Source organism: Homalodisca vitripennis, unplaced genomic scaffold (assembly GCF_021130785.1).
Source record: "Homalodisca vitripennis isolate AUS2020 unplaced genomic scaffold, UT_GWSS_2.1 ScUCBcl_14599;HRSCAF=25475, whole genome shotgun sequence".
In the NCBI taxonomy this organism is placed as follows: Eukaryota; Metazoa; Arthropoda; class Insecta; order Hemiptera; family Cicadellidae; genus Homalodisca; species Homalodisca vitripennis.
The window spans coordinates 9,570-35,701 of NW_025790724.1; the positions used below are offsets into that span (position 1 = coordinate 9,570).

Genomic DNA, 26,132 nt, shown 5'->3' on the forward strand with positions numbered 1-26,132 from the left:
CTCGCGCACCGTCACTGATTTTTTTCTTCCCATCCACATCCTCAGCTCTATCATCCTCAAATGAACCCTTGAAAAGAAATAGGCAGTTGTATACTTGGTATACCCAATAGTACAGTATAATAATCAGTCGGTATAAATGCACCAGGGATAGCAGTACCTGTGAACTGCCATGAGCTGTGCTGTCAGACTTGCTTTCAGGGATTGCCGCAAGTTCAGACTCTGTCTCTTCAGCTTCTGTGGAGTATCTGGAAAGCAAACAGGTATGAGAATGCAAGAATATTTCAGAATAAATGCCAAACTTTAAAACAAACAAGTCTATCAATATAATATTATGCATATTCTGAAGAATCAACACAAGATTTTAACAAACAATCTTTGCGTCACTATTATGTCTTGTACATACTTGTTCACTCGTTACATTTTAAAATACGTTTTTTGGTTTTCACTGAGAAACATACCCAGCCTCCAGGTTCCTCTTGCCCTTGAGGGAGTGTACATCTTCCTCCCAGTGGGTCTCCATGGACCCCGGAGACTTCTGGTGGTAGACGGCAGAGGTTTTTCCTCGACATGTGCTGACCGATACATGACCTGAGCCATCGGCTCCTGAATACATAGGAGAGAGGGGAGGTGTTTTCCACCCCTTCCCTCGGTCCGTGCTCCCCCTCTACACCCAGAGATGGCTGACTGACATCTGCATCAGGGGATGTTAAACTTTGTACAATGTGTAGCAATATAAAGTATTATAATGTTATTTAAAAATTCAGCATAGCACACACACAATTATACAATGTCTGAAGACAGTAAGGAATAGAGGCAATTTTTTCATTAATATATTACGATGTATAAAGTAAATTATATGATTTTTAGATAAACTCATATAATAGAGTTGTTAATTTCTTACCTCTGGAACGAGATGGAGGACCACCCATGACTACTGTAGGGGGGATCCTGCGACATATGTGGTGTTGAGAGTCCAGTGTGTTTATTACAATCTTCACTAATGCTTGCAATTGTGAACATAATGGTTGTTGATTATATTGATACTGAAACAAAATTACTTTTCTTCACTCTTCAAAAAAACTCATATTTTTCTGGAAACATGAATAATTTTATATTTACAATATATTCAAATATACTCAGCTATAATATTGTTTTGGCTCACATTTACTTCATTACAAAAATTAAATTTGCGTTTTATGAAACATAATTTTATTCTACATTCTAGCTGCTACATTTTGTATCACCTTGACAGTTTGTCATGAAAATCTCCAGCTTTAAATAAATTAAAAAGAGAAATTAGATTATATATATTTCAAGTTTTAATTTTAATCAAAATGATGTGATTTTTAATAATTTTTAGTAGGTTTAATATTACTACAAGAGTTATGCTTTCTTTGGAGAAAACAATTAAATATTAAATTCGCTTAACATTTTAATAGCAGGAATCTTAAGTTAAATTCAAAGGTAACTAAACTTTTTATCATTTATTAACTAAACTTAATAATGTTACCAGAACAGAAACCAAATAATGGTGAACCTTGTAGAGGATGACAAGAAGGGCCATGAGCCATGAGCGCCGAGTGTGAGGCTCCAGATACCAGAGGCTGTAGGTGGGGTGAGGGTGAGGCTGACACTCAGTGCTGTGGTGAGAAGGACAGGGACAATACTGCAGCAGCACTGTACACGTCGGGATCACCATCCAACCCATGAGATGATTCTGGTCCAGTAACTGTGGCAGGTTGGCGATGAATACATTGAATACAGGAGATTGTCTGTAACATTGTTTATACTCTGATCAGTCTACTCTGAATGGACATAGTTCCATTATGTGTGTTATTATTACTTCACACAATATAAAACACATCATGTTATATGAGTATCTTTTTAAACACTTCTAAATCCTCCATCTAACATAATTAATAACCTAATAAAAATGGAACCGCTGTCAAACCTTATAGATCTAAATAAATAGATTGTCAGAACATTGTCACTTAGCATCTTTTTGTAAGCTTTACCTACTATATTTTACTTTTTATCCACTCATATCTATAACCAACAAGCATTAGACTTTTAAAAGTTTATTAAAATAAGAAAGTAAGTTATAAAATAATACCAGTATGTGAAGTAGCACATATCTTCCTTCTTGATCCAAAGACAAATGCCAATATTAAAAAATAATTCACTTCTTACATTTAATAAAATAATACATTGTACTTACAAGTTTAAATTAAAGGGAATTATAATGCTACAATTTGTCAAATTTAAGATGGAAGACTACTGAAGTTATGTTTGGCTTGTATCGTAATTTATTACTTTTACATAATTTTATCATAATTAATAGAAGAGGAAAAAAAGTTTGAGTACATGAAGTTTACAAAATGGTGCTCAAATGTTAAAATAAGTTTGATGTCTTATAGTCATAATCTAGAATAGTTCTAATAAAAGGTATAGAAGGAAATGTTAAGTACAGAACCCTGAAATAAATTATATTCAATGATCTAAAAGTGCTGTATAATTACATAATCTTAAAAACAAATATATAATTCAATGTTTTTAACAATTTCTGATCAAGTTTGTTTAATTTATTTAAAATAACTTGTAAGTTACTTATTTTTGACATGGGAGTGCTTTCTTGATCTTCACATAAAAAGACAATAGGATAAAATTTGGTTGGTATCACTGGTACTAAAGGTTATTTTTCACAAAATAAAATAGTATTTTACCTACCTCTTTACTTGTATGCCAAACATAACTTAGATAGTCTTCCATATTATATTTGAACAATTTCAGTGTAAATAATCGTTTTGATTTTTTACTTGCAAGTACAATGTTTCCTTTTATTAAATTTAATGTAATAAGTGAATTATTATGGTTTAACTTACCTCAGTCGATTTGGAGGCACATGGAAACCCCTCTCATTTTGATTGTAGCCAAGAAGCAGATAAAGATGGCGCAGTACAATTGTCTGAGTTTTGGCTTGGTACTTCTCGTCACTAGGATAGGCCTTAAAAAAAAAAACTATGTGGTAACAATTCTTTAAGTAAACAATAAATTAATAACAACTCCATAAACTAAAAAAATACAAAATAGTCATACATTTTTTGTTTTCTTGACTTAAGAAAATATATTATATTAAAATGTGTGTTGTGAAGTCAAAGACTCAAAAAGCTATTTTTACATTATTCTATATGTAACAAAACAATCCATTACGTTAAATATTTTTTTAAACCAATGTCAAATGCAGATAATTGAGTGAAAGAACAGGTTTTTTTTCATTTTTGGACAAAAATAACTTTAATATTTCACCAAGAAACAGGTCAAAATTTCTAATGAAACTTGAATAAAATTTGATTTTGAACAAAACAGTGTAAAAAAGTAAACAGCAAAGTGAATATATGATGATATTTTATTACATTAATTTGTATTCATAACAGTACAGCACACCTTTGAAATTTTTTACTGACAATAACTTGTTAATTACCCATTAAACAGATTAAATTTCTATTAAGAAATTGTAAATTTCAATTCTTAAATGAAAAATTATTTCATAGAGTAGATTGATTTTAGCAGTGCATTCAGGTGCTGCTGAGATACTGTATGACTTGATTTAATTTGATTTAAAAACACAGAGTGACGTTTTGTGGGAAATTTTTATTTCATAAGTTAGCAATACAAGAAGCAGCTGTTCAACCATGATGATTTTTTAATTGTAGAATTCAAATAATTTGTAGAGCTAACAATTGAGTTCCAGTCCATGTGCGTATTGTTCTGTTTGTAATAATTGTTTCAGTCCTTGTAACTATTGTTTTGTCTATAGTAATTATTAAATTGTTAGAGTAGTAATCCTACACTTATCTACAAGTGAATAATGCACTGATATGGTGTATGTGAAAGCAGTGCTAGACCTCTTTTGAAGCATATAGACAACGTAACCCTTACAACAGAATTCCAAATGCTAGAACAATTAGTGTTACATTCCTTATGGTACAGGAAACAGGATCACTCCCTACTGCTTACTCCAGGTATTAGTACAAGACGCATTTCTAAACAAGATCATACGCCGTTGGACTTTTGCATATGGGGATGGATGAAGGAGAAAGTTTATGAGGTCCAAGCGTTTACGCAGTTAAAGGAAAGCCCTTATGAATTATGGAAAGCAACAAGAGTCAGCCTTAAACAAGCAGAAAAATGTATTGAAATCAGAAGGGATGATTTTGAAAATGTACTGTAATCTGGTTTAATAAGTTTAGATTAATGTTTCCTGGTTAATTTTACTTTGTACTGTATGAATAAAAATTCATTTAATCAAACATCTATTCGCATTCTGTGTACTTTATTTACGCCGTTTTGTTCAGAATAAAATCTGCTACAAATTTTATTAAAATTTTGATCTGTTTCTAAGTCAAATAGCAAAGTTATTGTTGCCCAAAGATTAAAAGCTGTTTTTTACTCTGTTTTTTGCATTTCACATTGGTTTTCTCAAAAACTACTTAACGAAGCAACCCAAATGTACTCGTAACAACTCCAAAAATAAAAAAAACAAAACACAACTACAGGTTAATATAGGTTATTTGGTTGGGTTAGTTTTGGGACCTATTTTATTCAATTGAACAGGTCAAAAACAATAATAAACTATTGAATTCGCCTCTTAATTTACCTTACCAGAATTTCAGGAAGACATCATTTCACATGATGAGCTGAGATCCAAGCAAAATCTTTCACTAGCGATAACTCGCTAACAAAGCATTTTGGATCCATGTTTATATAAACTTTTTTCATATTTTTACATGTAGAATGAGTTACCACAGTTTCTGCATATCTTTGTCAATCACCCTGTATATTTATACCTTCTGATGCATCGTAAGTTTGCCACATTTGTTAGAACTATACATTTTCAATACAAGGAAGGTGATATCCAGAAGGTTTTAGATACAATTTTATATTTTTAAACCTGTAATAAATTTCTCTCCACTGCTATAAAAGAAAATACCTGATCTGAGCGGGACAAAAACTGCATCAACAAAAATACAAGAAGGTGCATAGTTTCCCTGTCAGATTCCTCCAGATCCACAACTCGATGCATGAAACCTGCCAAGTTGCTGTCATCTGCGACGGAAGCACTCATAGCATGAATGTGGCCATCTGTAAGATACAAGCATAGAGAATATTAGTATTTAGGAAACAATATACAGGCCCTAAAATAACACTCAGGAAGCTAGCACGTAACATATAACACACAAAAACATTTATGATTCAGTTGAATCCAGCATGCATCTCATATTTAATTCCACATGATCAAACATGCATGTCGTGTTTTGGTATATCTGAAAAGCATTTGATTAATTAATTATAAATAAACAGTTTTAAGATGAGTTGAAAACAGAATTTCTAATCCTGTTTAATAAGCCTATACTGTGCGAAATGCACACAGTAAAATTACTTCAGTGGTTTTGTAAGTTGGACAGCCACCTGAGAACTACAAATTTGCCAGATAATCTATGAGAACTACAAATTTGCCAGATAATCTAATATTAGAAAAAGGAGGGCAAAGATTCAACAATTTGTATGTAAGAACTGCTAAGTTTAACTTTAATGTTATATTATTTTTAGTCACTTAGGTCAATTTATTTATTGGCTGAGCTTAAGCGAAGCTTATCACTCGAGAGGCTGGAAAAATTTCATTCAACAACATCGAGTTATATGATGGTGAAAGTCACTCCATGGGATGTGGCTGAGCGTTAGTGAATATATTTAGATGAGTCTTACCGGTAACCATGATGGTAACAAAAAAATAGCAGAATAAATAAATTTTTAAACAAACTGTGTACAACTTTATGTAATTTGAACATGTGATGTCACATATTTTTCATCCATAGAGTAGAAAAAAAATAATAGGGTGATTATTCAATGTTAAAAATCAGTGAAAAGTTTTAATTCAGTGTACTCTTGCATTGTATTACTCTCCCTAGCTCACCAGAACTTTTATTAGAACATTGTTATGAAAGAACTTAATGAACAAACATCTGAATATATCATATGGCAAGACATCTTCAGGAAGATATCATCCGAACACTTTAAATTTTTCATGAAACTTAATTTCTAAGTAGACAAAAATTTTTGTTCTGTGACGGTGCATGTTCAACCATGGAATTTGGCTGAACGTAAGTTTTGGACCAATTTCATTGCTGATGAATGTCTATTTGCCTGCAGGACACCCCGAGAATTAAATGAGGTATAGATTAGAAATTTTGCATGCAACCTCAATGAAGCCTTTACACAACAGGTATGGTGTACTCAGATCAATCAATTATATCTTTACTCAATTTACAATTTTTTACAATGAATAGTGTCACACTGAAATACAATCCGTTAAAACTAATATAGCCAAAGTGATCTAAGGTTCCTTAATACTGGTCAGCTCATCAAATTCTTTAAATGAGTAAAGAGCTTGCTCTGTCAGAAAGTCTTTTAACATGTATCGAAACTCCTTGTCATCTATGTATTTAATAAAATTTGGACTTTTACTATAAAAGTTTACGCTGTATAAGAAGTTTTCTTTCTTTAAAATTCTAGGTTGTGATATGATGAAATTAAATTATTTTTGTTCCTAGTATCATATGAGAATGGTCTGAAAGGTTTCTGACCTAAACGTGAAGATGACAGCACTTGAAAATTAATATCTACTGAATTTCGTTGTTCATTCCGTTGACAGTTACTCACAAAAGTTTCAGCCATTTTTGAAGCGCAGATTTTATGTAACAGTCATTTGAGTGAGTTGATCGCCTGCTGAAATCTTATTTCACAAAGACAACGTACCGTCTCACACCTAAGCGGTTGCAATATCGAAAATCCATAAATTACGGTTTGAACTGCTTGACCATCCACCTCACTCACCAGACCTAGCCCCAAGTGACTTCTTTTTCCCTCATCTAAAAATTGCACTCGAAGGACAAACATTTTCATCAAATGAAGAGGAAATCATCTTCGTGAACAATTATTTTGCAGAGAAAAATTCCAAGTACTATTTGGATGGGTTACAAAGATGGGAGCATCACTGGGAAAAGTGTGCAGAGTTACAAGGAGACTATGAAAAATAAAAAAATAATTTTCAGAAAAAATGTCTTGTGTCTTTGTTAGGTTAGAAACTTTTCAGACCACCCTCATATATCCTACCTTGCTTTAGGTGACTCTGAAAGTTAATACAAAGTGTCAAGTACTTTAAAGCTTATTTTTGAAAGGGAGTCTGTAAAAACAAGAGAAAAGAATTTAACACTAGTTAAAAGAAATTGATTGTATTTTTAATGGATTTAGGAATGCTTTCTTTTTTTAAGATGACAACAATGTCTTAGAAAGTATATGCTATTTGTAATTCTAAATTTTCACTTAGATTCTAGGGAAAAAGTAATAAATCAAAAATTGAGTTAATTAGCTTGTTTCATACGATTTTACCATTCATTAGATATAAAATAAACTAAAGATTAAAGAGAGCGAATTAATTTTTTTTTATGTAATATTGTATCACCTGCAATTAAGAGCATTGTACAGACTACATGTTAGGAGCTGAGAGCTAATTTATGTCATATAAGCACATAACCTGGTTTTTCTTGAAATCGATAGAGAAATTTTCATTTCAGATAGAAATTAATCATCAACTGTGCTAGTTTTGATGTACAGGTAAAAATGGGAGGGTATCAAAAGTGTTAAAAATATGAAATGGTAATTTTTTATCGGATCATAGTTTTTAGATTGACACGTTAAAACAAACATTCAAGACACATAACTAAATGTTAAATCAACATCAGCTCAGCATGTACAGATCTTAAATACACAGAAGTAAAAACTTCTAGTTGTATGACAGTGATATAATTATTCTGTTTAGTGTTCGTTTAAGAAAATCCACGTTTTGTGCTTATACAACATAAATTGGCTTTCAGCTCATTTTGTGGACAATGCATGAATGTATGGATACCTTGTGTTATATTTATACCAGAATAATTCAATGATTTACATTATAAATGGTTTTTCAAACCAGTGGTGTTAAAAGCTCACTTTACAAAGACTAGTGTTCGCAAAGTAGTTTTAATGAAATATTTATATAACCATATTGGAGAGAATATGGTTATCAGATGTATCTTCGATGAAGTTAGTTTTGTACAATAAAACTCTGTTTATAACAGAGGGTTTTATAGGGGTGTAAAATCTATTAAAAATTGAACAACTTAACTGAAGTTTAAATTGTCATACAACAACAAAATAGATACATCTCGATTTTAAAATGGGATAGAAGTTCTAAACTAGTAATCACTAGTAAAAACACAATTGACAATGGTAAAGGTATGTAACCTATTTATTTATAGTAAAACATCAATCCAGGAGACAAACCATGTTTATACTTTGATATTTGAAAAGAAGACATATTTGATATTACCATGCCAGTTTAAGAGACATGTATTGGTTTTAGTTGAGGACTAGTGATAATGGTAACCTATGAAACACAATTACTCCTGAAGTTTAACTTTAAGAAAATGTGCAATATGCTATTATTTTGAAAGGATTTTATTTGATTAAATTTACATTTAATGAGGTGTTTATTCTTCATCCTATTTATTTATTAAAACATATTACTGTTATTAACTATATTTAGCGATAGCTCGTCTATATATTTTAATTTTCAGATTAAATTTTGCTTGAATGCCAAAATAATGTTATGAGCATGAAAACAAAATGTCAGAGATGTATAAATCTCCCATTTGATTCATGTTTGTCCTGTAACAGAATAAAGACCCTTAAAGAGTAAATCACATACAGAACACATAAAAACTCCATAGCATTATAAATGTAAAATATTCTAAACATGAAAGGGAATAAAAACAATGAAAGCATAGTAATATTAATATAAAATTCAATTACCACACAAAATGTGCAAATTTGTAAACATATAAAGCGGTTTTAATACTTAACAATCAACCAATGTCTTGGTATTAAGGGCACCCCAAACGCCAAATAATTTTTTTTAATACATTTTCTGATTATTATTGATTATTATTCTCTAGAAATTCCTCTTTCCAGTGATATATAACACTTCATATATATAAAGCTCTAAATTAGATAGAACATTATTTGAATGTATGCTTGCAACGTAATTTTTAGCAGATATTTGCAACAACATTTGTGTTTAGCATCATTTTACTTTTTATAGTGCTACTAGTTATTTTTTTCAGTATATGCCCTATGGTGAGGATATAAAAATAAGTAAATTGGAGTGTATAGGGCATATTCAAAAAAGAATGGGAACTTGATTGCGTACACTGAAACAGAAATCAAAGAACACAAAGCTTGCTGATGGTAAGCCGCTTTCGGGAAAATATCGACTAACAGATTTAGCTGTTCAAAAGCTTCAGATTTTTTATGGCCTAGCTATAAGAAGGAATTGTCACAGCCTGAATGATATGAAAAAAGCAGTCTGGGCCACTTACTTTCATGTCATGTCAAGTAACAATGAGCCAAGTCATGAACTCTGTCCTAAAGAACCTGATATGTGGTGTAAGTACAACATTGCAGTTATCGAGTGCAAAGAATATGACAACGACAAGCACTTTCACCTTCCTGAAATCATAATGTCAGAAGTAAAGCCAATATTTAGAGATCTCTCTAACCCTGAATTGTTAAAAAAATGCTTAGCTGGTAAAACACAAAACCCAAACGAGGCCTTGAATAATCTTATTTGGACCCGTGTGCCTAAAAGGACCTTCGTAGGCCTACCAACATTAAAATTTGGTGCCCAAGATGCTGTATTGTCTTTCAATGATGGCTATTCAAGCAAATGTAAAGTAATTGAGCACCTAGGGCTACAATTAGGTAAGCACTTCATTGAGGCTATGCATCGCCTAGACAAATACCGAATACATAAAAGTGAAAAGGCCGCAGAAGAATTGGAAAAAAAGATCAGACAGAGCAGGACCTTGCTTAAAAGGAGACTTGAGGACCAGTACCAAGATGCAGAAGACCCAGACAATCCAGCATATGCTGCTGGAGGGCACTAAGTGTGAGTAAATAGCAAAAATATGATTTTATTTTAGTTTTTGTTGATTTTCCGAAAGTTGCATTTTTAATATTTTGAAGACACATAAGTAAAAAAGTATTAAAGGTAGACCAATGAAACTTTCAGGACATCTTTATATGGGCTTAAACTAGTTTCCTGAGAGAGCATATTTGAATTGAGTCACTAACTTTTGAGATATTGATTTTTTTATTAAATAAAATTTGTAAAAATAAAGTATAATAAAAAAAAAATTGAAATAATATTATTATTAGTTGTATTCAAAAATCCTCTCACCACAACCTAGCAAAAGGTGTCCTCTAAGTACTGTAAAAGTTTCATCTAGATATCTCTTTTAGTCTTTGAGTAATGTGTCCCACAGTTAACATTATGTTTAAATGGCGTTCGGGCTCCCCTTTTAACATGGCAGATAATTAACAAAGTGTTATATTTTATTGAAAATTAGTATAATGGAAATGAAAAATACATTATGTTAGAGTATTATAAGTATTGTCAGAAAGTAAACAATTTTATTTGAGTGTTGAGATTGCTAAATATATGCTCTGGTATATTTATAAATCTCTAGGCCATAGAAAATTAATAAACTAGTAATAATCTCCACAAACAAATGGGAGATAATGGATAGAATTACAGAAATTGTACGAATTTATGTACACTTCATCCCCCAACTGAGCATATAACAAAAATCATTATTAAATAATAATAAACCCCATTTTAACCATTAATTGAGCAGACCACGATAAGAGTTATTTAACATTAAACTACAGAAGCTATGAGACCATATAATCTACAACATACATTATTGTTGGCAAATTACATACAATTGCAATCAGGTATTAGTAAGTTGTCACAAAGGTAAATCTATACATAAATCTAACTTTTCCACATTTGGTTGAATCTAGTTTATCAAATAAATAAAATATCTGTTTTGAAACTTTTATTAGATTCTAAAATAATATGGATGGACAGTATAATAATAATATTATTGATTATTTGATGCTTCCAACCAGCAAACAAGATATTAAGTGTAACTCTTTAAGGACCAATGAAATATCTGTTTATTTTAGTTTGAATTAAACTATGTTTTGTTCACTTGTACAAATTGAATGCTTGACAATATTATTTTCAGCACAATATATAATGTAATTTTTATTTTATAACATGATTTGTTTGTTATTGCTTATTTTTAATGTTAGGTTCTTCACTACTTTTCTCTTAATTGAAAACTTTAAAATGAATGTTTGAAAAGTAATGATTTTTATGGGTTTTTTAAAACATATGAATGAATAACAATCAACTGTTAAAACGTATATTAGTTGACATGTAACACAAATCCACTGCAGACAGACGTCTTGTAGAATGGTAACGAGACACGGACCATGCAGCTAACATGCGAAGCAGGGGCCTTCCAGGGACACCAATGCGGGACATAGTCTATAGCTACCTGGCAGCAGTACAGTGTTATTTTGGGGCATACAGCCTAGGAACTGACCCAGTCCAAATCTAGAACTTTTCCGCTTCAGAATTGGTGCAGAATACTGGCGGCTGTACACTTTCTCCTTCTCTGTACACAAACACTTGCTTAGCTGCATGCCTGCTCAACTTTACACCTCCAGACACACTTGACAGCTTACTTCAATATTAAAATAGTACTGTAGGCAAAAGGCATGTTGTAAAAGCAAATACTGTTCCATATAAATCCAGTAGCTCAAATCACCATTAAGATGTTTGTAGCAATAAGCATTACTAGAAGTAATAACATTTTTGGATAGTTGCATGAATATTACTTCTGGAGTCAAGCTTTGTTTATACTGTTTTGTGCTTAACTATACTATTTCAGTCAGTAAAAACTTCAGATAACTAACTGTAAAACTTTAGGCTAATATATATATACACAAGTTGTTAGGGGGGAAGGCATAGTTCCTCTGTACTGATCATATGAACAAGGAATGATTTGTATCTCCATCTGTAATGGATAAAAAGATATTGAACTGTTCCGGCACTTTTAGGACATATTATTGTATGATAAATTCTTGGGATATATATACAGTAATGCTATCTCATAACTTGTTTTTATCATTACAAACATTTAATCAAGCACAAAATAGAAAAATAAAAATTTGATTTTTTTTACCTAGTACTGACTATGCATGGGCTATCTAATATCTCAGTTACATGAATTTATATGGAAAGGAAATAGTACTTTTCTACTTTTATGCTTAATATAAAAATTAGAAACAAGATATACTTGCAGCAGTTGAAACAACATTAAGACAAAAAGTTCTGAATTCATATTGGCTCAAGAAAACTTCCATACAATATCAAAAGTCTTTAATTAATTTTAATGTAACAGTAAAAGTCATAACAGTGTTTTACAATATTACTTTAAAGTTTTATACATGATTTTTAATCATAGAATAAACAAAATTTATAGGATCTAATATGAATTTATTATTTAACTGTATCAGAAGGATTATATTGTTTATACAACATTACCTACGAAATTGATTTAACATGTCATACACTATTCAAAAGTATATAAATTCTTATCCCTTATATAATCATGCATGATGTCTTCTCAGTCTCGATGGCTGATGAAGATTATGAACGTCTGACTATTTATATTGGCCTTGGTTCTCAAGTTCAATTATTCAGAGGTGATCTTCGCATATATATGTATTAATAATTAATCATGCATTAATATAAAACTATTATGGGATTAATTTTCCTTTCCTTTCCTTGAATACCAAGTATTTTTACACAATACCCTCTTTTAAACAGACAATTAAAAAGTGCATGAAGTATTCTCTTCAAAACTGTTAACCCTTTTAGCACCAAGGGCCAATATATTGGCCCAACCAGTCATGTCATAAAATGTCAAGGGCCAATATATTGGCTCGAGCTAGGTTGGTGGTGGAGTGCCAAGGGCCAATATATTGACTCAGGCAGGGTCGGACCTTGAGCGCCGAGGGCCATTATATTGGCTCTCGACATTTTCGTTAAATGCACTACAATTTACCGACCAATTTTAATAAAATCAATGTAGTTGTTGCAAAACAATATTTGCTTCAAGAATATACTTGATTTATTATATTTCCATTACTGTGTTTAGTTTAAATGGTGAATAAAATTGCATTATTTAGAAGACACTGGCACTGGTTGTCACACGACACGTCCTACTGCTACAACAAATCACAATTGATTGTTATGTCGACCAACTGTGAAGCAAAATCTGTTAGATGTACAGTTAACAGTAATAGGAGACTTATTATCAAAACTAAGCCAATGATCGTACATCAATATAACATGGGGATGGGTGGAATTGACGGCACCGACCAAATGTTATATACTTATTTAGACAAGCGTAAGTCCCTCAAACCCTGGAAAAAAGTTATTTTTAACATTATTGGACGGATGGCCCTGAATTCTTATGTTTTATATAAACTAAACACCCAGAAACCTCTCACTCGCTATGATTTTATGGTTGAGGTCATTGAGTCACTGGCTGCTGACAGGAAGAGATGGTGGAGATGCACCCGGAGGAAAGTTTAGATTTTGAAAAATTCCAGATATGAAAGTAAAAAAATTGCAGTGTTTGTTCACGAAAAAATAATCCAGAAGGGAAAAGAAAACTATCAAGAATGGTGTGTTCAAATTGCAAACTTGGTGTCCACACAGAATGTTACGCCAAACATGTGTGCAAATAAAGCAAAGGCCTCAATGGGACGATCCGGACCAGTAACTCTGGCGTGATACGACGTGACATGCCCAACTGGCTTGGCGCTAAAAGGGTTAAGGAAACAACTACTTTCGAATTAATGTTTAATGAACCTTAAATATTGAAACTATAACAGGATTTAAGTTGTGCTTTCAATTTCATTAAGAGAACACTTTCTATTGAAATACCAAGTTTATAGACTCAAAATGCATGCTTTTTATTATGCTTTATTTTTTATAAGATTAATTTCTGAACATGCCAATCAAACGTAAACTTTCAAATAAAAACTCTATGGCTTTTGACTCTAGTTTGCATAATCTGCAATGCGCGCAGCACATAACTCGATGCTTAGAAGCGCTACTAGCTTTGTTATCTGCATTATGAATATGTTAATTTTCTTCATTGAAATCTTTGTCTACAGAAACTCACCTTCTTTGGTGTCTTGACGGGGCACCATAGAGGCAGGGGCAGACATAGTGCGTTTGTACGGCCATTTAGTTCCGAAACTGGCACTCAGAGTCTTGGTGGAGCTACCATCTGATTGAGACAGAGCTTCCTGGGCACGTTGCAACTTGCGCATGAACGTCTCACTCTTCATATCCGTGTTGCGCAGGTCTATGTCAGAAGTGCGAAATACTCTACTAGATGTTTCAAGATTTGAGTATTATTTATGAGTGAATGAACATAATTTGAATTTTCTATCCTGTTCCTACTACAGGAGAAAATATTATAAAGGTAAAAAAACATAATTTTTATTTTAGTTATAAATATTTGTTTTGCAGCTTCTAGAGTAATAATGTGATGTTTGAAATTGTGTGTGTGTGTGTGTGTGTGTGTGTGTGTGTGTGTGTGTGTGTGTGTGTTTTCATGAATAATCTGTAAACCGAACAAAAGGCAAATTTGACCAATTAACAGTGACTCTCCAGATATATTTAATAAAATACAAATGTGTTAAGTGCTTTAGTGATTTTACCCAAAAGACAAGTTTCCTGTTGAACATTTTCTAAAACCATCCAATGATTTTGGATAAATTCTTATTTATTTTCAGTCTACTTCTCGACCACTGACCTTGTAAAAAGTCAATTAGATTATTGTAGCAGATTTAGCAGATTCTTATTCCCAAGACTGATAACTAAACCATTTAGGTTGTTTAAAAATCACTTGCATGATCTTTAGTCTCTTTAATCCAGATCAGATAATCCAATACGTAATTAACGGTCTCTTATGAGGCATGGAATTGAGCTATAAATGTAATTACTATGTCCTTGTTGTCTTAGAGATTAAAAACCACCTTCTTATAAATCGAGGCAAATTTGTATAAGGTGAAAAATGCCTCCACACATTACACCTTACACGGAGACAGTAGCCAGAAATTTCGTTCGGGGGGGGGTCCAAAACCGGGGATCCGAGGGATCGGGTACAGATCAAACTAATGGTCGGAAAATGCACCGGAAAAACTCAACTGATTAGAAGTTCAGCTGCTTTGGATTTCACTGATTGAGCTGTTTATGAATGAGTTATAATGACGATTTTTTGTATCATTACACTGTAGACGAGTACATAATCATCGGAAAAAAATCAAAAAAATCACTTTCGGTCGGAAATAAAATACACATGAAACACACACATGAAAAACTCTAATGATTAGAACTTCAACTACTGCGAACTTCAGTTATTGAGGTAAACATGGTATTTTTGATTGAGTTAGGGCGACAATTTTTGTTATCATTAAACTGTACTCGACTAACTATATAATTATCGAGAAAAAAAATCACTTCCGGTCGATAAATACTGAAGAAAAGCTCTCTACAGATTCAAGTTTTGACGATTTTGGATTTCACTGGTTGAGTGGTTGAGGTAAAAGTAGTACTTATAGTTATGTTACGACATTGATTTTAGGTATTAATGCAACGCAGACTAATAAATATAAAAAAAAATTATCAAGAAAAAAAAACAAAAATAATCACTTCCGATCGGAATATACTAAGGACAATGAAATAATACCTCAGCCAGTGAAATCCAAAGTAGTCAGAACTTCTTATCAGTAGAGTTTCTTCCGGTGTATTTTCCAACCGGAAGTGATTTTTTTCAATTGTTTCTTCGATAATATATATGTATTAGTCGGCGTTCAATTGATACCCAAAATCATTGTTCTAACATAATTTTAAGTACCACTTTTTACCTCAACCACTCAACCAGTGAAATCCAAAATCGTCAAAACTTGAATCTGTAGAGAGCTTTTCTTCGGTATTTACCGACCGGAAGTGATTTTTTTCTCGATAATTATATAGGTACAGTGTACAGTTTAATGATAACAAAAATCGTCGTCCTAACTCAACCGAAAAAACCACGTTTACCTCAATCACTGAAGTCCAAATTAGTTGAAGTTCTAATCAGTAGAGTTTTTCAAGTGTATTTTCCGACCAAAAGTGATTTTTTTTTTTTTTTTTTTTCGATAATTATATACATGTCTACAGTTTAATGACACCTAAAATCAACGGCGTAACTTAATTCTAAGCGGTCAATTTACGTCCCCAAGACGAATTTGAACGAAGTGGTCGCTAATTTAAACTGTTCGCCGTTTTTACGATTCAGGTTACTTTGCGACGTCACGTGATCGTGCCCTATAGAAATACCGTGATTACACTACACTATCCGATACTTTATGATTTAAACGAAAGGACAATTATATTTTTAACAACGGTCACTTTAATCAATTAAATCGATCAATTTAATGTTTGTAGACAAGAGTAATGATAACTCTCCTTTTTTTTCTCCTGCTCCATGCTTCATTTTTTAATGTCTTAAAATTTCGGGGGGGGGGGTCCGGACCCCCTGGACCTCCCCCTTCGCTACGCCACTGCTGACGGAGATTCAGTTTAATAGAAGAGTACCAAAAGTTTGGTTGATACAATCCAAGTTCCTTTCTTGCCTAATATCGAACTAGAGCCAACTACCTAATGAAGATGTCCCATGGCCTTCATTAAGGGGAATATACCAATTAGATGATAATGCTTGTGGAGGATTATTTAAAACTTGTAAACAAATCTTACTGAGACAAAATTGTTGGTACAACCTTGGAACAAGTATTACCATCATGTGTCATGTTTCAGATCATGTTATAGGAATTGTTATTCAGTAAGAAGTAAATCAGGAGTGACAATTTCTAGCCTTCTTCTCCAAGAAGATGAGCTAGCACAGGAAAAGTACAGTTCATACATAATATATATAGAACTGACATCAATATACTTGGCTACCAAACATTTTATCTATAACTTCAAACATGAAATTTCACAATCTACACAGATCACAGACCACTTTTCTTTGCCTTTCAATAGAAGTAAGGCGTGATTACCTCACCCATTCTGCTTCTTACAGTATAGTGATCTATTCTCCAATGACAGCCAATGCATCATAAAAGTAAAAATGTAATGATGGATATCCTGTTCGTAATTAAAACAATTAACTAGCTTTTGTACTATAAATTACTAGCCAAATCATAAGCTTACGATGAAGTAATCCAATGGCATATAAGTCCATGATCTAGTTTAAAGCTTCAGCTAATTACAGTCACTAATGCAGACTTCTGATTTGCTGTGATTACCTTACTCCAACAACTCATAAGTAATTGAACAGGTAGTAAATGGAAATTAGGTATTGGGAATAGTGCTAAACTACAGCAAAGCTTTTAATTCTTTAGGATATCAACTAATTATTTTAAAACTTCAAGATCTAGGAATCATTGGTAGAGTAAATACAATTTTTTCAATCCTACTTGCAGTCATGAGTTGGAAGTTAAGTATACAGAAAAAAAAGAATATATAATGTTGTACATTACTCCAAATGAAATTATTAGAGGAGTCCCCCAAGGTTCTGTATTAGGAATAGTCCCCTTTATATTATTCATAAATGGTCTTTCACTCAACAAGGAGTACATCAAAAGTGAACATGGAGGGAGTATTGATTCTATAAAAACGACAATCCTTACCAAACTACAGCAAAAATGAAACATGTCAGAACACCTTCAAGGATTAAGAATAATCGCTGTTGTTAACATGTATATAGAAAAGTTTTGTACATGCTGATAACAAAACTTCACAAAGGAATAGCAACTTTCATAGATACCACATAAAAAATTCATCCTATTCATGATTCTCTCTCTTTCTCCTGCATCTTTTGAGAGGAAATCTGACTAAATTTAGCAGCAAATAGCATAACCATTTTACAGACCATTTATGGATATTGACTGGTAAGGGTCTGGAGATAAACCTGACAAAGTGTGTGACAGATAATCCTATCAACAACATGGATGAATTTTACCTTTTAAGAGACTGCAACTTTGTAAATAATTTAACTTTAAATTGATATTATGTTTCCCTCATAGAAAATAAAAATAAATTATATTATTTTTTCTTTTCTGGTATATTTTGGTATAACATACTTTATTGACTGAAATAGGTTTTTCCACTGCGAGGCCAAAATATCTAAAGCTTTTAAATGTTTGGGCAATTTTTCAACATGTAAAAAAAACTTACATAATAGAAATAAGTATTTTTAAAAATTACTAAATCATCTGAAATAGATATTTTCTGATTGACTTTAATGGGGGGAAACCATTAGGTGCTTATTTTTGTTGACAAGGAAAACAATGATGCCTGTGGAACAACCAATATTAAAGGAGAAATGAGCTCACCTCGGAGATATGAAATATCACCAGATGTTTTTTCAAGGTTGAGTTGTGCCTCCAGGAAGAGAGCATCAAAGCGGTTGAGGAAAAATTCCCAAGAGAGAATCTTACGGTCACTGAGACTATTGTGAAGCTGATAGAGAGACTGGAGCACCATAGGGCGGTCCACAATCACAGAGTCAAACTGGGTCTCCAGGCACATTATCAGCGACTATAAATACAAATACAGTTAAAAACTAAATCTTTTTTAATTGCTAAAAATAAACTTTTATTCCAATAAAAAAACCACTATAATTTACTTCAGTGCTATCAAATGATAGATTCAGAACCTGTAACAAGTGTAATGGTTAAAGTTACTTATGTATGCTATATTACTATGATGTGTCAAATTACAAATAAAAAATTACTTTGTTGTCTGTTTGTTGTTTCGTAATATCCATTGTAAATTTTGATGCCTTTTAATATTTACATTATTTCAAAGGAAAAATTGTAATGATTCTATTAATTTAAAATAAAAAATTGGAATTATTTTGGAAAATAATGCTTAAAGTGAATGAATACGTAAGGTGACAGTGTCTGCCAGTGGTTTGTTTGATCTAAACAAGTGGCAAAATTTAAGATTTTAACTTAAACAGAAGAATGTGTTGAACAGAATAGATTAAAAAATAACATTTACTAAAATACCATTTAAGCAGTGCTATCATAGTGGAAGCCTACATAGTCTCATCTGCATATTTGAACAGTTACATTCATTGTTTTACTTAGTAAATAAGCTAGTATTACACCTGCTGATAATTACCAATAATTTATCTTTTCATGATCATTGCTTGGTTTTACTTAATAACATAATTTCATTTACTGCATTAAGATTTGTGTGTTGGAATCATTCTTTTTTTAAGGTGTACAAAAATACATTAAGGCATATGTTTAAGCAAGTACAAAAACAATTTTAACTAGTCAAAGCATATTTTAACTAGAGCAATGAGCTCACCAAGCCTAACTTGACAACATAAAAAGTGTGTTGAAAAACATACCTACAAATCCTGAGTGGTCAGCATAATGCCTATTGATTAATTGTTATGTTTTTAAGGGGAAGGAAATATACTGCACCGACACATGCAACTGGAATTTAACTATCAAGAAAAATAGGAATATTACTACATTTCATTAAAATAAGGAATAAGGCACTTTAGATAGTGGAGCTTAATAACAGAATATATGAAATACCACACCTGTATGGCAGTGTCATGCACTGTCCCTAAGTAGAGAGTGGCTCTCTGAGCCACTTGTATATTAGGGTCATCCATACTGGAGATAAGATAACAGAAGGCATTAGCTAAAGCAGCTTGTAGAGGCATCACTGCCCGTAGAGGGGTTGAGTCCATGAACCGTGCGATTACTGTTACCCTTTCCACTGAAACAACCAGAAAGTATATTACAACAGAGCAAGCACTGTCCAAATTGTAACAACTCTTAAGCGTGATATTTCTAACAATTATCCTTGTAATAAGTTTCACTTGCATATTTATCCTTTGTTGTGGTGACACTTTAGATATTTTTCTCTCAAAAATATAATGAAAATTTCCAGCTTCTATCATTGATGTCATAATGTTATCCATATATAATAGACAATTTGATCAGTTGAATGCTGAATTTAATCAATAGTATAATATTATATAACAGTAAATGAAAAATTACTAGAAAATGAACAACTAAATATTACTGTATGAAGAGAAATTTGCCGCATATTTGCCACTTATATGAACGAGGGTGGTCTGAAAAGTTTCTGACCTAACAAATAAATATACAAGACAATTTTACTGAAACTTTTTTTATTTTTCAACATAGTCTTCTAGTAACTCTGCACATTTCTTCCAGTGATGCTTCCATCTCTGTAACCTGTCCAAATAGTACTCAGCATTTTTCTCTGCAAAATAATTGTTCACAAAGGTGCCTCTTCATTTGACAAAAGTCTTTGTCCTCCGAGCGCAATTTTAGATGAGGAAACAAAAAAAGTCACTTGGGGCTAGATTCAGTGAATAAGGCGGATGATCAAGCAGTTCAAACCATAATTCATGGATTTTTGCCATGGCAACCACTGAGATGAGAGACACTACGATTTCTAATCCTGCAGAAACACGATTTTATTTTTCTGCAAATGTGGTTGTTTTTCCACAAGTTCTGCCTTCAACTCGTCAAGGAATGACGCAGAGAATCCTCCTGTAAAGGTTTTTTCTCTTTGAAGATAATCAATTAAAATAACTCCATGACTATCCCAAATATAAACAGTCACCATCACTTTCCCATCCCAAGAAAACAGTTTTTGCTTTTCTTGGAGCCGGTTCCCCTTTACAGTCCACTGTTTGGACTTTATTTCTGTTTCGGACATATAATGGTGTATCCAAGTTTCATCTACAGTAATTAATCAATATAAAAAATCAGATTTATTTCACCTAAACTGTGCCAAAAAAACCTTGGAAATGTTCATTCGAACACATTTTTGGTCTAAAGTGAGCAAACACGACACCCAATCATGGACAGCTTTCTTATGCCTAAATTGTTGATTTAATAAGTGACAAACACATTCTTTTGACATGTTCATAACCTCTGCTATCTCTCTCTCTTTCATTCAGCAGTCGTCTAGCACCATTTGGTGATATTTTTGTCAGTAGATGCAGTTTTTTGAATATCCTGTACATTTATCATCTCCCAAGCTCTTACGGCCACGTTTAAATTTCAACAGCCCAAAATTACACTATGGTAAATGGGCAGAATTCCCATATAACAGAATTCAACTTATCTTTGATTTGTGAAGGTGTACTGCCTTCCAAAAACAAGTATTTATTGACAGCTTGATACTCGATTTTGTCCTTTTTTACAAAAATACTCACAAAGACTCACTCAAACGACTGTTACATAAAAACTGCGAGTTCCAAAATGGCTGAAACTTTGAGTAGTATTTGAGTAACTGGTGAACAACGATATTCAGTAGCTTTTATTTAAGAGTGCTGCTATCTTCAAGTTTAGGTTGGAAACTTTTTCAGACTACTCTCGCTACATCGTTAAAATATACCTTTCAATTAAAATCATAGTCTACATTTCTGGACGTGCAACCACTATAAAAATATTAATTGACTTGATAAAAAATGTGTTTCCACCAAGCTTGTACGTGATACGTGTTACATGATATCATTTACTTCAGTAATTGAAATATTCTAAATATTGTAAAATAGCTGCACAAAGCTAAAAACATAAAACAATTATCTGCTACCTCTCACTTTTTTCTTCCTTTCGCTACCTATATCTTTTAAGCTGATTACTGTCAGTGAATATATTGATAATGGCATAAAACTCACTGCTCTGTTTAAAACCAGGATTAGCTACTATATTTACAATTTTTCAGGAACAGCCTGAGCAGTTTTATTCTCAAGTTCATAATCTTTCCTATGTGTTTTTGGAGAATAAGCTACAGAGTAATAAAATATGACTTTACAATAACAATAACTTTTTTTTAACTTAATTAAATTTGCTAAGCATCTTTGTCTCAATCTCTATGTTTAATTGGTTTTTAAGACTTTAATGTTTATGTTAGCTATCTATCCAATTGTTAACATGTTTACATTTACTAAGACTAATTTGGTTTTATGTTTACTACAAGTTTGAGACAATAAACAACACACCATCACCCAAACATATAACAAAACTCCACCTAAACAACAACAAATAACAACAAATGGCACCAAAATAAACAACAACAGAAAACTAATACAATAACAAATTGAATTTAAATGTTTGGATTGTGTTTGTTTTGGTTTTATGATGTGTGTGTGTGTGTGGTAGGAATCACATTTATAACAATAGTTTATTCTTTGTCTTTGTAATGCATAAAAAAGTAAGTTCTCATTCTTATTGGTCTATTGTTAACACTTTGTACCCTGAGCCCGAGTATAGGTTGGGCCGCGTCAGCAGCGCCTGCTACCGGCGCCCGAGTATAGCTCGGGTCGTGTTATTTAATTGTATTATTTAGCTCAGTCATCTTATTTTTGGATCCAAACATTATGATTATGTTCATTGGTTGTCTAAGTTCGTATTTGTTGGTTTTGAGATCCCTGGGTCACGTTTTAGTAATGAAATACGTATATTTTTCGTCGTACTACAAGCGAGTCTAGACAGCTGATCGTAGGCTCCGCGGCTGATCGTAGGTACTGTCATTTTGCTTTTTAGTGTTTCACGTTGTGTGTTGTTGTGAGTCTTAGTGATGTCTTACTAAGTTTTCTACAAATCTTGCCGACAAATACTGAAGCAAATGTTATTATAATGTATTCTAAATGTGAATTTAACTGTTTGTAAATAATCAGAACATTAGCTTCTTACTGAATGAGTAAAGGCAAATGCAAGCAATGTGAGGTTATCCGTGTGTTTTGTTTTGTATTTACACTCGCTGTGTTCTTTCTTCTCGACTTTCCGTTGATTTTCTTTTATATTCTTTACTAATTATTTTCGAGTTTAAATAATATGGGTGATGGAATCAAAAGTGATGCAATTCGCGATCTTTTGTTTGACTCCGAGTCGGAAAGTGACGATGATTTTGATACTCACCTGGGACCAAATATTGATTTTATGAACGATCTAAATGAAAATGTGCGAGATCTTGTATTTGATTCAGACCATTGTAATTTAAAAATTACCACACTAAGGCGAACTACCTGAGCTAACAAGCTATGTAGCAAAAACTTTTTTTGTATTTTTTACATAACATTCAACATTATGTAATAATTTTATTTTGAAATAAACTTTATATTTGTATACGTTTAAAAAAAGTATGTATCTCTATCTTTAAAAAGATATATAGTATGAGTTTATAACATAATTACTGTAATAACACAAATTTTTTTAAAAGCATCATCATAAAACCCCCAGGGAGCCACGCCGAAACATGTATTAAGGGCCCAGGGTACAAAGTGTTAATATCTTTAAACCCTGTTTGGCCAATAAATTAATTGTTTTCAGAGTGTAGAGCATGTGTCTGAGTCAATTCAAGAGTGCATAGATTAACCAATAATGAAATATTGTAGTACCTACTACTATAGTCCCGGAATAAAATCGTGTTTCTTGAGTCGGAAAGTTTCTTGAAGACAAATATGATTAGTAATAGTATTTGTATCATAAAACAACTTACAAAACTATCGACAATAAAATTAACAATGTCCCATCCCACATAACAGGTTGAGTGAGGAATGAGGGTAGTTGTAAAAAATGGGAACCTAATATAAACATTTGGCACTGATCCATACTTCTTCAAAACTCACAGGTTACAACGGACCACAAAAGTCACATAATTATTGTTGAAAAACTTGTTTACTCTTGATAAATTTGTCAATTGTACATTTTAAAATACTACAAAACGTCAAAATTAATTGCCGAGGCATGATAAAGCATTGTGTAAAATACCTGCAACAAATCGTACTCTCCAATCAGGGCTGTGAAACTCGTCCTGGATGACTCTCCAGAAGACGTCAGAGCCAGATGGTAGTGTGATACAGTGCAATAGAATTGGCACACAGCTTTCACATATGTGAGAATGTTCTGCATTGCAGATGTCCCATAGGCTGAAATAAATATTGTCATTACAACCGAGAGCACTTACATTACATTAAATATCTTTAATTTTATCTCTTTCAGGTCGAATAATGTTTTCTACTTGGAATCTATCTCATAAAATACAAAAGTTGCATAAGAAACAAACATTTCAAAAAGTTTCACAAACAGCACATATTTTCACCAAAACTTAGAAAGACCTATTTTTGCTAAACTATAAATGAATGCTTTATAAAATAAATGGTGTCATACAACTAACCAATGAGACATAGGTGGGCTCTAGTTTGATTTTTTTTAGTGAGGGGAAAGAGCCTAAGACTCTGCACTTAGTCCAGAAAGTTCCTTTGTGTCTCCCTTATTTTTAACCTTCAAATCTGAGGCTTCTGCAAAAACCTATTAGATATGAGAGCTCCTGTTCTCTGATGTCTTTTGGGCTCAAGAGATAAGCTCCTATGATTTTTACCTGAATTTGCAAATATCGGGACAATTTAGCCATATGTGCTCCACTGATTCTTCTACCTCTCTGCAGAGTCTGCATTCATCTATCTGGCCCACCTTCAGGTGTTTTTGAAGAAGGCCATATTCTGGTTAGCATCCCAAGTACTAACTGTATATCCTCCTTGCTTAGGCCTTTTTCCAAGTCTCGGATCTAATCCTGTTTTTCTAGACATTTACTAAAGCTTTACTGTAGGTGAAAACTAATCCTGACTTTGGTCCCATTCACTAAAGGCTTTCAAAGCCTATTTTGACAAGAGCATCTTTGGAGAGGACAACTTTGTTCCTCTCTGCCAGTTCCATTAGTGCACTCCTGCATTCCCATACTATCTTTGAGTCAAAGTAGCAAGCGCCAAGTGCCTTTAAAGCTGACTAACTGTCTGATAGTATTAGATATTTTGCACCTTTAGGTGCCTGAATGTGAGCCTTCTGGTACATTTCTTTATATGAAAACATAATTACTCAAATATAAATTTCCAAATTACAAGTTTTATTATATGTATATTTGAATAATGATCCAAATTAACACATATTTAAAGAATATTTTTTATCAAATTGTGTAAAATTTTAAATTGCATATTGATTTGGTATGGATCAAAAACGTCATTTAACAAAATATTTTACTGTTACCTGAAATAAAGGCTAATTTCCCAAAAATTAGTAGATTACACTTAAAATAAATTCTTAAAAAACCTTTAAAAATGTGAGAAAACTGTTATTTTTAAAATGTTGATTAATATTGTAAAAAATACTTTTCTTATTAAACTTTCTAATGAGAGTAATATTTGTGTTTGTTGAAAATATAAATAAAACTATATGTTTTCTAATGTATCCACAGAAAACCATGAAAAACATATTTATATCTACAAAAATATTACAGTTTAACAGCTAAAACTTCATAAATAAATATACATATTTATGCAAAAATATAAATTTCATTTTGATACTTTTTAATTATCAAATTTTCTTGACACCAAATGATGAAGCCCCTGTGGTCTTTCACAGCTTTGTTTAGAGCATCTCCGTGTAACACCATCAGATGAAGACACTGGAGCATGTAGTACAAAACATCAGGTTCTTCTGTTTTCGGTAACTCCTGAAACAATCATTGATTGCTAAGCTCTTCAGTATTAGATTATTGAAATACTCCTGAAATAATCTGTTTTTAAATGGATATTTTTAGATTTTATACCTTAAGAAGTGTGTGTATATACTGCAGTTGGTGTGGAAGCTCTTCAATTGTGAAGCGAAACTTTCCAACAGAAGTGTGCCAGAAGTCATCCATGTCTTCCTCAGGGGCATCTACCGGCTGATCATTCTCTCCCACCAAGTTCGGCCTTGCTACTTGTACTTTTGCTGTTGCTAAAAACAATTAAGTCGAATTTTAATCAACTCACTTAAAACTAAGTGTTACAGATTCTTTTAATGAGTAATGATGTACTTGGTTTTTACTGACCAACATCGGTGTCTGTGAGAGTGACAGCCCGAGCGACAGCTGGTACAACACGCTCAGACATGATCATTGGAGCCAGGTCCAGCTGTTCCATTACTGTCTCCACTGTTGCTGTCATGAT

The 26,132-nt window shown here is 32.5% G+C and overlaps 1 protein-coding gene across 1 annotated transcript; it reads right to left on the bottom strand.

Moving 5' to 3' along the window:
* Positions 1 to 15: 15 nt before the first annotated feature.
* LOC124375179 (protein unc-79 homolog) lies at positions 16 to 26,132 on the bottom strand (the record flags this gene model as incomplete). The annotated part of the gene is given in 15 exon segments (XM_046833287.1): positions 16 to 67; positions 158 to 245; positions 459 to 691; positions 902 to 1,043; positions 1,538 to 1,772; positions 2,883 to 3,004; positions 4,991 to 5,142; positions 11,553 to 11,624; positions 14,208 to 14,393; positions 18,472 to 18,676; positions 19,698 to 19,879; positions 23,917 to 24,074; positions 25,506 to 25,654; positions 25,751 to 25,920; positions 26,015 to 26,132. Coding segments are annotated over 14 exon segments (2,142 nt in total), but the record flags the coding sequence as incomplete, so codon positions are not given.